Genomic DNA, 10,750 nt, shown 5'->3' with positions numbered 1-10,750 from the left:
GGGGGGGGGGGGGGGGGGGGGGGGGGGGGGGAGGCAGAATAAGAGGTGGTAGGCCAGGCAGTGACCCAGGCATCAGTTTAAGTGGCACAAACGCGTGGGTGAGTGGTAAAGTATGACTAGAAATGTGAGGAGGTAGGTAAAGGGGTTGGAGGCACAGCAGAGTAGCTCAACATAGGGTTCTGGAGTGAGTCAGCCTGGCTTTGAATCAAACCTTTACTGTTCAAAAGCTGGCAATGTGTCCTCATCTGTAAAATGGGATTGATCATGGTAGCACTTCCTGATAGGGTTATTATGAGGATCCATTGAATTCATATCTGAACAGTGCAGAACACAGATGGACAGAAACACAAGGTAGAAGAGGTTGGCATTCTGAGTTGAAGAAAAACCAGCAGACTCTTTTCAGACTGTGAGAAATCAGCTCTTATTTTGTTCAGGAACAGGTTTAGGGATTGTTTGTTACATAGCATTGGCCTTTCCTGACTGATACAAGGCTGTTAACAAGTGATCTGCTGACTGTGAGGATTCAAGCAGTTGTGGGTGTGTGCGAGGATGCTCTAGGAAAAGGCAGAGGGAATCAAGTCTTTATGTTAGTTAAGAGCGTCTATGTCTGTGGCTGCCCCTCTCCCAATTTTCTCTAGAAGAGTTATCCATATGATTGGAAGAAAAACTTGGAGAGAGGGTTGTTCCCATGCAGACTCGGCATCTAGGAGTTGATCTTTCCATGGAGGCAAAATTACTTTTCTTCCATTCACTTCTAGCTTCACTTACCACATATTGGCCAACACAGGGAGAGAGAGTCCTGCTTGTCCATTAGGGGAGAGCGGGGGCAGGGGTGAGCAGAGGGACTGTGGTGCCAGCTAGTGTCCTGTGAATATCCTAAGTCACAAAATAAGCAGGGGAAACTTTTCATGCTTAAACAATCTTATGGAGTCAAATACAAAATGTCACATGAATTTTAAGACAGAACTAGAAATTTCAAGAAAAATTCCCCACTGCTCCTGAAGACTTCTCATTCCCTGGAGTAAACTTCCCCATTTTACAGATGAAGTAACTGGGGACACAGATTAATTAATCAGACCCAAGATTTAAGTAGCAAGTCATTGGACTCCAGCCAAGCTTGCACACTGACCACCAGGTTCTATTTCAAACTCCTGTACACATGTTAGTGTGTGTACCGACCAGTATTAGAGCCCAGAGTGACGGGGGTGGCGGGTGCCTCTTCCCTGGCCCAGCTCCCCATGAGGGCTTCACCGTGCTTAGCTGCAGACCCCAGCTGCAATGGCCCATGTTTGGCATCATTCAAACAGGCTGTGTCCATCTCTTCCTTCTCCTTTTTAAAGTTCGAGTATAAGGGGCAAAGCCATGCTTTAAGATGGAGCCCCGACGTGAAAACCCAAATCAGTAAATGGTCCTTAGGTGAGAAAAGTACTCGTGTCACAAAAGGGGTCGCCTCACATCTCTGTGAAGTTAAATGTTTGTTTCCAGTTCACTAATTACATAATTAATTTCTCCTTTCCCAACATAAGCCTCATAGGGAAAGACAGCATCTGTCTTGTCACTTCTGTTTCCCTAACATTTAGCACAGGATCTGGCCTGTACTGGGGCTCAATAAATATTTGTTCAGTAAATGAAGGTTTGCCCTCCCCCACTCCGTGCCATTAGTCTTACTTAGCCTGGATTACAGGAAAGCTGAGCCTGCCAGAGGCCTCTATCCAGGGATGCGGGAGGGAGGATAAAAGGGAGGGCACGCACAGGGCCCAGGGCCTTACTGAGCCAGCCACCAGTTGGTGTGAAGGGCGACTGCTGGATCCGGGAGGTGTCATCTTCCAAAGGCCACTGAAGCCGCTCTTGGGAGGGGTAGTGAGGAGGAAGGGAAGAGAATGCCGTGTTTGGCTTCCAGCTTGAAGTGGTCAAGTCCCCCCTGCCCTCCATGGAGTTTTAACTCTTAACACATCTGGGTGACCCTGGGGCAGACACAGCATGTCCCTGCATGCCTCACACCTCAGCAGCCACTAAGAAGCCCCAGGGCGGGGGCATGGGTGTGACGTGAGGCTGTGCCCTCTTGAAGCTGCTGGAGTCCATGCAGAGCTGGCTATGGTGGGGAGAAGGAGGTGGTCCAAGGCCCAGAGACATATAGACAGGGCGAATCCAAGGAGACACACTGGAGGGTCTGGCGCCCCATCCGAGGGTGTTCCTCCAGCTCTGTGCCTGCAGTGTCAAGCACAGCGGGACCTTCACTCATTGTTGAATGCCTGGAAACCTTCCCCGACCCATCCTGCATCTGATCCCAGGCCATCTCCCCTGGGGTCATGGGACATTTAGAGAGAGAATCCCCACTTCCAAATCCTGCCTCGGCTGGGTCGCTGTGTGAGGCACAGGTCCTTCCATGGGGGTCTGTTCCCCTGCCCGCCTCCTTCCTCTCCATCTATAATCCTTTCCCAGGCTCCCTCCCTCAACTCCCAAACCTCTTTTCTGCTTCTTCGGCGCTGAAGTTTAAGCTATTTAAGTGGAAACATAGATGCAGTTGAACGAGGTGGTAGAACCAGGGTTTGAAATGCAATCCATAGAACTGTACAAGAGAACAAGATCAGTGATCAGCCGCTGCTCTCACTGCTTGAGGAGGCTCATGCACTAGTCATCAGACTGCTCTCAGCCAGTCCAGGGCTATAAAGCACCCTCCGCCAAGGGCAGGCATTACCCACAGGACCTTACCAAGGCGGGGCCAGGATAAACAGCGAATGAGGATGCCTTTGGCTGGATGCAGAGAGGTTTGGGGTTGGGAGGGGGTGGTATCTGACTCTAGGCAGAAGTTCCCTACACCAGGGTCGTGACCTCCTATGATGCTTATTAAAAATGCAGTGCATCAGTTTAGGGTGCTCTTGGCTGCAAGTCACAAAAACCCCAATTCAAGCCAGCTTAAACAAAGAGAGAAAACAAAGAAGCAAGTGGCACAGAGAGCAGCAGAGGGAGGACTACCTACGACAGGCCCAGCTAACACCTGGCGACTCAGCCATAGGATGGATGGAGGGGGGATGGATGAACAGGGCTGACACATCAGTGGGCCCTGGCTTGCCTAATATAGTAGATTCAGGTGGCCTTGGAGATGACGTTTTGCTTCCCAGGTCACACCCCTCAGAGCAGAAGGGAACCCCAGCTCTCGCTCTGCCTCCCACGAAAGGCCAGGTCATCACTACCCCCTTCTGTGGGTGGAAATCAGGCAGGAGATTTTCTGGAAGACTAACCAGGTGGTTTGTTTGCAGTTCAACGTTAAAAAGTCCACGGAGCCCGTGCAGCCCCGAGCCTTCCTCAAGTTCCCAGATATTTACGGCCCCAGGCCATCTGTGACGGCCCCGGAGGTTATCAACTACGCAGACTACACGCTGAGGACCACAGAGGAGCCTGCTGCATCCGCCAGCCCCCAGGCCCCGAATGACAGCCGCCTCAAGAGGCAGGTCACGGAGGAGCTGTTCATCCTTCCTCAGAATGGTAGGGGTCTGCTGCACTCACTGCTCCGTGAGCGACACTCAGGGGGTCTGTCAGTGTCTGCGTAGATGCTGGGTGTGGCAGCTGCAGTGTCTGTGACATTTGACCCTGGGCAAGCAGGTGGCACAGGGCCTCAGGATCACAGTCCTTTATTCCTGCTGCCACATTGCCACATTGCTTCTCCCCAAAGCCCCTAGCTTTGCACTGGGAAATGGAAATTGCCTTTCAAGTCATATATACAATTATTGAGAGAGGGGTTAAAGAGTCGTGGTTAAAGCCATGGGTTCAGAGTCATGGGTCAAATTCTCTGCCCTTTTATATACTTCTGTGGCCTTGGTGACGTTGCTAAATTCTTTGGGCCTCAGTTTCCTCACCTCTAAAGTGGGTTCATACTATTGCCCACTCGGTAAAGTTGTAAAGTATAAATAAAACAATGCATATAAAGTGCTTAGCTCAGGGCCTGGCACTAGGAGGTCATACAAATATATTGTTGTTGCTATTGTTTCTATTCTACTCATCAACATCAACATCAAGAATGCAACTCCTTTAGGTGACAGTGCGGTGTTGGGCACTGGGGCAGGGATACGAAGCAGCACGCAGATAACCCAAAGGAGCACACAGGCCTTTATAAGTGACAACTACAGCTGGGAGAAGGGATTGTGTGGCTTGGGGTTTTGTTTGTGTGGTTGGAGGTGGAGACAGTAGAAGCAGAAGCAGCATAACCAGCTTTGTCATGACCCCCCTCCTAACACATGTCCTGGCCTGGCTCCAGCGCCCCTCCAACCTGGCTCAGAACCACAGTGATCAGCCTGGCGTTTCCTGGAGAACAAATGCCCGGAGTGCCCATGGCGCGAATGAATCCTGGTTGGCTTTTAGCTTCCAGGTTTGCCAGCCCAAATCTTAAATACACCCACGAAGACCTGAGAGCTTGCCCTGACCGGTTTGGCTCAGTGGATAGAGCGTCGGACTGCGGACTCAAGGGTCCCAGGTTCGATTCTGGTCAAGGGCATGTACCTTGGTTGCGGGCACATCCCCAGTGGGGAGTGTGCAGGAGGCAGCTGATCGATGTTTCTCTCTCATGGATGTTTCTAACTCTCTATCCCTCTCCCTTCCTCTCTGTAAAAAATCAATCAAATATATTAAAAGAAAAAAGACCTGAGAGCTTAAGGTTGGGAGGAAAACCATTTGCCTGAGGACCCTTGAGGGTGCTAATTATAATCATAATCGCGATGGGCTCCCTTTTCTTGGGAGCCCCCGATTTCTGAAAGCTCCGATAAAGCCAGGATTGGACACTCTCCACCAAGGAGAGCAGGTGAGCAAGTCAGAGTCTGGAACTTTGAAGAATTCAAAACACATTAGTTTGTCTCCTCCTTTGCATGTTTCCTCATTCATTTCTGCATCCCATAAGGCAACAACCAAGTTCTGATTCCACAGAAATCTATTAAGAGTTGCGTGGTTCAGCAAGCGTGGGCCAGAGGGGAGGCGGATGCCAGATCCCTCAGACCCCTTGCCCCTGATGTGCTTGAGGTATCTACTCCCATAGGCCACAGTCCTCATCAGCTCCTTGTAGAGCTCAAAGTCCCCATTTCTTTTTCAATTTTATTTTGTATTGGTTCAGGTGTACAGCTCAAAGTCCCGATTTCTGAAGCAGAATCCACCCCATGCTTCTCCAAGTGGTGCTGGCTTTGGTTTGGTTTTTATTTTGAAGGCTGAGGTGGTCTGAGGGTTGAGAGCTCTGGGTGCCCAACAAGCCCCCTCTGACCCTGACCTTGCTGTGGTTTTCCTTGCGGTGCCCTTGGAAGCCAGCGGGTCCTGTGTGCATGTGTATCTCACTTTACACATTGCTCACATCCTAGCCAGTCTGTTTCTTGTTTAGATGCACCAGGGACATTTTTCACTACTTGCAGGAACCCGATAATGAACCATTTTAGAAATTAAATACTCCTTTATGTTTATGCACTCTAAATTAGTTCTGAAAATAATTTTAAAATTCCAGTTTGCTTAAAGTGGAGTTTGCGGCAGCTGCTAGATCCTTTCCTTCCTGTATTATGTTTGAATAACGAGAGTCTTCCAGATGTTTGGCTCCTATTCAAGTGAGGGGCAGAGCGAGAAGTAGTTCTGGTTTTAGGAACTTCTGAATTAAAGATAAGGTCATTCATTCATTCAGCAAGTGCTTATTGAACATGCACAAAAATCAAGTCCACTATCTCTGACCTTGCCCCAGCATCTCCTCCTGACTCATTCTTTGATGTTTATGTCCGGCCATGAATTACTGGGGAGCAGAGCCTGCACCCTGTGGGAGAGGTGGAGCCAGAGATGGGGTGGGGATGGTTCGCCTGAAACAGGGTGACCAGAACCACACAGGCTATGACAGTTTTTCTTACTGAAAGCTCACCACGGGTCAGGCCTTGGGCTAAGTACTTTCCCCACTTTATTTTATTTAATACTCACAGTAGCTCTAAGAAGAAGGAACTATTATCATTCTCTTGGAAAGATGAGGAAACTGAGGTTCGAAGAAATCAAGCAACTTGTTCAGTCATATAACTATTAGCAGCTCATGTCAGACCACTGGGCTGTGACGGTCTCTTGAAATGCAAGGCCCAGGGACACAGGTGCTGCCACCATGATTTTGCACCTGCCGGGAAGCGTCGGGTTTGGGTTGGTGGCATAGATGGCAGAGATGAGGTGTGATCGGGAAGAGAGGACCCCAGCGTGGGTGGCAGGGACGGCTTTACCTTCTTAACAGGTGTGGTGGAGGATGTCTGTGTCATGGAGACCTGGAACCCAGCAAAGGCTGCCAGCTGGAACCAAGCCCCCAAGCTCCACTACTGCCTGCAGTATGACCAGCAGAAGGCGGAGCTGTTCGTGACTTGCCTGGAAGGTAAGCTCTCAGTTGATGCTCAGGGACTTCTATGGGTCTGTCTCCCTGGAGGACTGTGGGGGCTTTTAAGAGGGTGGTAAGGGGGGAGCAGGGGAGGGATGGGAGCACCCACAGCTGGGGGCTGGTGCTAGATTAGCACTCTGTAGCAAGCAGACCCTGAAGCGTGTGATGCTTAGACACACAGGGGTTTTTCTGTCTCTCCAAAGTGTCAGTCCAAAGTGGAGGTGCCTGGTGGGCAGACATCTTTCCTCCAAATGGTGACTCAGGGACCAGGCTTCTTCCATCTGTGGCTTCATAATCCTCTTGGGCCTCCTTGTCATCTGTATCCAGCAGATAGAAGGAGGGGGAGAATAGGGAGAGGGCACAACCGTTTCTTAAAAACTACCAGCATGTGGGATGCATCACTCCTGCTCATATCCCATTGGCTGGAATCAGTCACATGGCCACTGACTGCAAGGGAGGATGGGAAATGTGGTACAACGGGTGCCCAGCAAAAAGAAGAAATGGGGTTTTGATGAACAGCAAGCCATCTCTGCCTTGGGTGCCTTTGACATTGGATAGGGCTTTGTGCTGGACACAGAGCAGGTTCTGAATGGTCAGTATTCCTAGCATCAGGTGGTCTTTCCTAGAGGGTCAGGCTGTCTCTGGTCTCTCTACCCTGACAATTCACGTTACTATCAGCAAACAAGAGAAAACTTTGTGAAGGAATCAGGGGTGACAATGGGCTACTCCATGGCTCCTGGGAGCTGGGGCTGGATAAATTGGATTTTTGTATTTAATTTAATTTTTTGAGGGAGTATCTCTCCTTTTTATTTTTAAAGGATTTTTAGCACTTTTATGTACTTTATTACATTTGGTCTTCACAGTGGCCCCATTTTGCACATTAGGAAACTGAGGTCTAGCAACATCAGGTGACTTGTCTAAGATCACTCCAACTATTGGTGCCAGAGCCAGGACTGCACCCAAGTCCCTTGAAGCTCAGTGGGGGGTTCTTTCTATTGGGACACATGGCCTCAGTTATTCTCTTCCTGGGGAACATCAGCTATGGCCTCTCATGTTATCATTGGGAACCAGTCGTAAAAGCAGCACAGGTGCACATTTCCTCATTGAGAAGCATTGAAAACACCAAGGCTCAGAATATAAAACAACATACTCAGTGATTCACTTCACAAGTGGTTGTGTGACAAACATCCAAAGCACAGAACAAACGATCACGGTGTCAGCAGCAACACTGATAGATCATCACCTCGGCCAAATCTCAGGCTCATGGGGTGGGAAGGGCTCTGGGAAGCACCGAGTCTTGTCCCTGTTCTCCAAGGAAGACCAGCACGTGCTGACCTTGGCCCCTCAGGCGAGAGAGCTCTCTCTCAATGTCTTTCTGAAAGGTGATTCTACGAAGCCAAGGTGGTCAGCCCTGGGCTTTCTCCACACACCTGAGGTCATGGCCGTTAAGCCAGATTCTGCAGCTCCAAGCAGGGCCATGCTTCTCCCCTCCCTGGGTTCTCAAGAAGTTCCCTGTCTGTGTTGCTTTGTCCTTGGCTGCAGCCGTGACCAGTGACCACGACGGAGGCTGTGACTGCTATGTCCAAGGCAGCGTAGCCAACAGGACAGGCTCTGTGGAGGCCCAGACGCCCCTGAAGAAGCGGGAGCTGCACACCACCTGGGAGGAAGGCCTGGTGCTCCCCCTGGCAGAGGAGGAGCTCCCCACAGCGACCCTGACGCTGACCCTGAGGACCTGTGACCGCTTCTCCCGCCACAGTGTGGCTGGGGAGCTGCGCCTGGGCCTGGATGGTGTGTCCGTACCTCTGGGGGCCGCCCAGTGGGGGGAGCTGAAGACTTCAATTAAGGTAGGGTTATCTCTCCCCAGGACAGATAAAACCAGTTAGTGGAGCATGGTGTGGCAGGACTGGGCCAGTGCTCATGCTCATGGTGTGTGTGTGTGTGTGTCTGTGTGTAAGGAAGACTGGAGTCTTAAACAGTGAGCTGGAGCAGAACCACAGTCCAGGATTTGGGATTCCTGGTGTCTAGTTTTGCTTCTAGCCATGCAAAGACCTCCCCTGCCATCGTGTTGTGAATGTACTAGAGGCCTGATGCACGAAATTCATGCAAGAGTAGGCCTTCCTTCCCCCGGCTGCCGGCACTGGCTTCCCTCCAGCACCTGGGACCCAGGCTTCCCTCCTCCGGCCACTGGCAGGCACCTAGGACCAGGCTGACTTCCCTCTGGCCCTGGCTTAATCAGGAATGACGTCTGGTCTAATTAGCATATTACCCTAAGCCAGATTCTGCAGCTCCAAGCAGGGCCATGCTTCTCCCCTCCCTGGCTTCTCAAGAAGTTCCCTGTCTGTGTTGCTTTGTCCTTGGCTGCAGCCGTGACCAGTGACCACGACGGAGGCTGTGACTGCTATGTCCAAGGCAGCGTAGCCAACAGGACAGGCTCTGTGGAGGCCCAGACGCCCCTGAAGAAGCGGGAGCTGCACACCACCTGGGAGGAAGGCCTGGTGCTCCCCCTGGCAGAGGAGGAGCTCCCCACAGCGACCCTGACGCTGACCCTGAGGACCTGTGACCGCTTCTCCCGCCACAGTGTGGCTGGGGAGCTGCGCCTGGGCCTGGATGGTGTGTCCGTACCTCTGGGGGCCGCCCAGTGGGGGGAGCTGAAGACTTCAATTAAGGTAGGGTTATCTCTCCCCAGGACAGATAAAACCAGTTAGTGGAGCATGGTGTGGCAGGACTGGGCCAGTGCTCATGCTCATGGTGTGTGTGTGTGTGTGTGTGTGTGTGTGTGTGTGTGTAAGGAAGACTGGAGTCTTAAACAGTGAGCTGGAGCAGAACCACAGTCCAGGATTTGGGATTCCTGGTGTCTAGTTTTGCTTCTAGCCATGCAAAGACCTCCCCTGCCATCGTGTTGTGAATGTACTAGAGGCCTGATGCACGAAATTCATGCAAGAGTAGGCCTTCCTTCCCCCGGCTGCCGGCACTGGCTTCCCTCCAGCACCTGGGACCCAGGCTTCCCTCCTCCGGCCACTGGCAGGCACCTAGGACCAGGCTGACTTCCCTCTGGCCCTGGCTTAATCAGGAATGACGTCTGGTCTAATTAGCATATTACCCTTTTTTTATTATAGATGGTCTCTGGTGCTGGCAGTATTATCATTTAAATTCATTTCTCATTCCTATGCTCCTACTATGTGCCTGGCACTGCAGGGAAGATGAGCAGCAGGTGGTGCTGTGACTCCCAGGGTCCAGACAAGGGGACTGAGGCTTGGAGCAGTTCAGTCACCCATGCGGGGTCGCCATCTGGGACATGGCAAGCTCTGCTGTGAGGCCAGGTAGCTCTGGCTGTAAGTCTCATGCCGTCCCCTCGCCACACGCCATGTAAGCGCCAGCAGCAGGCACCTTTCCTGGTGGACCCTGGCGGAGTGGGGAGTGCACTTTCACTCCCACCTGCTCCCATCTATCATCTCTTCCTTGCCTTATTTTTCTTTTTCTAAGGTTCAGAAAATTGATAAACATTGACAGCTATCCTCAGCTGGAACTGGGCTGCTCCAAAGCACACTGTCTAATTAGTGTGCGGTTTGGGATTTGTGAGGAGTCAGAGCTGGGGACCCTGGGAAGAAGAACTAACACTGGTTCATTCATCTGGTAAACCAGCTTTCTCCAGGGATGCCCCCCGCCCCCCAGAGACTTTGGTGCCAGCCCAAAAGGGCTGAGCTCCGCCTGTACAGGCAAAGTCTCAGGCACCAGAGCCGCTTCTATCCTTCCTCCGGAAGAGTAAGTCACTCATTCATTCCACAAATACCTTGCTGGATTTCTACCATGTGCCAGGAACATTGCCAGGAGTTGGGGACACGGCAGTAGTTAGACAAAGCCCTGCCTTTATGGCTCATTCACTCTAGTAATCACCACACACGTAGCTGTCATTGTTGCACAAATATACTCTCACACTCATTTGGCCGGCTGGCCTGTTTCCCACACACACGTGAGCAATCTCAGAGGGCAGCCTGGAGTCAGCGGTAGGGGGTCACTCAGTGTGTGTGGCAGGAGAGAGTCCTGGTCCCAGCTGGAGGGTGCGTGTGAACAGGTGGGTGAAGCCTTCAGTCACTGCAGCCCAGAATGGGTTAACAAAGGTGCCAGCAGTGCCCCAGTTCTCACCGGAAGACACTCAGCCAAAAGTGGCATATGCGTCACCAGGGATCATACAGTGACCCACTCCAAGGGCGGTGTGAATGATTCATTGAGAGCTCAAGAGAAAGATGGGGGAAGGGGGCAGGAAAAACCAGGGAGAGGATGGAGGAAGGAAGAGGGTTACAGGCATACCTCGTTTCATTGAGCTTTGCTTTGTTATACTCCACAGATGTTGCATTTGTTACAAATTGAAGGCAAGACCCTCCA

At 51.5% G+C, this 10,750-nt stretch overlaps 1 protein-coding gene across 1 annotated transcript in view; it reads left to right on the top strand.

Annotated features, from left to right (window-relative positions):
- The first annotated feature begins 3,263 nt into the window (after positions 1-3,263).
- SYT13 (synaptotagmin XIII) overlaps positions 3,264-10,750 on the top strand; it is a 15,643-nt gene continuing 8,156 nt past the window's right edge. The window contains exons 1-3 of the mRNA XM_014543312.1: positions 3,264-3,486; positions 6,230-6,364; positions 7,910-8,211. Coding sequence (XP_014398798.1) covers positions 6,253-6,364; positions 7,910-8,211 — 414 coding nt within the window. The 5' untranslated portion in view covers positions 3,264-3,486; positions 6,230-6,252. The remainder of the gene's footprint in view (positions 3,487-6,229; positions 6,365-7,909; positions 8,212-10,750) is intronic.

The sequence above is a fragment of the Myotis brandtii genome, unplaced genomic scaffold (assembly GCF_000412655.1).
Source record: "Myotis brandtii unplaced genomic scaffold, ASM41265v1 scaffold324, whole genome shotgun sequence".
NCBI classification, from domain to species: Eukaryota; Metazoa; Chordata; class Mammalia; order Chiroptera; family Vespertilionidae; genus Myotis; species Myotis brandtii.
Note: the sequence above shows the minus strand (reverse complement) of the source record. Positions and strands in the feature narration are given on the sequence as shown.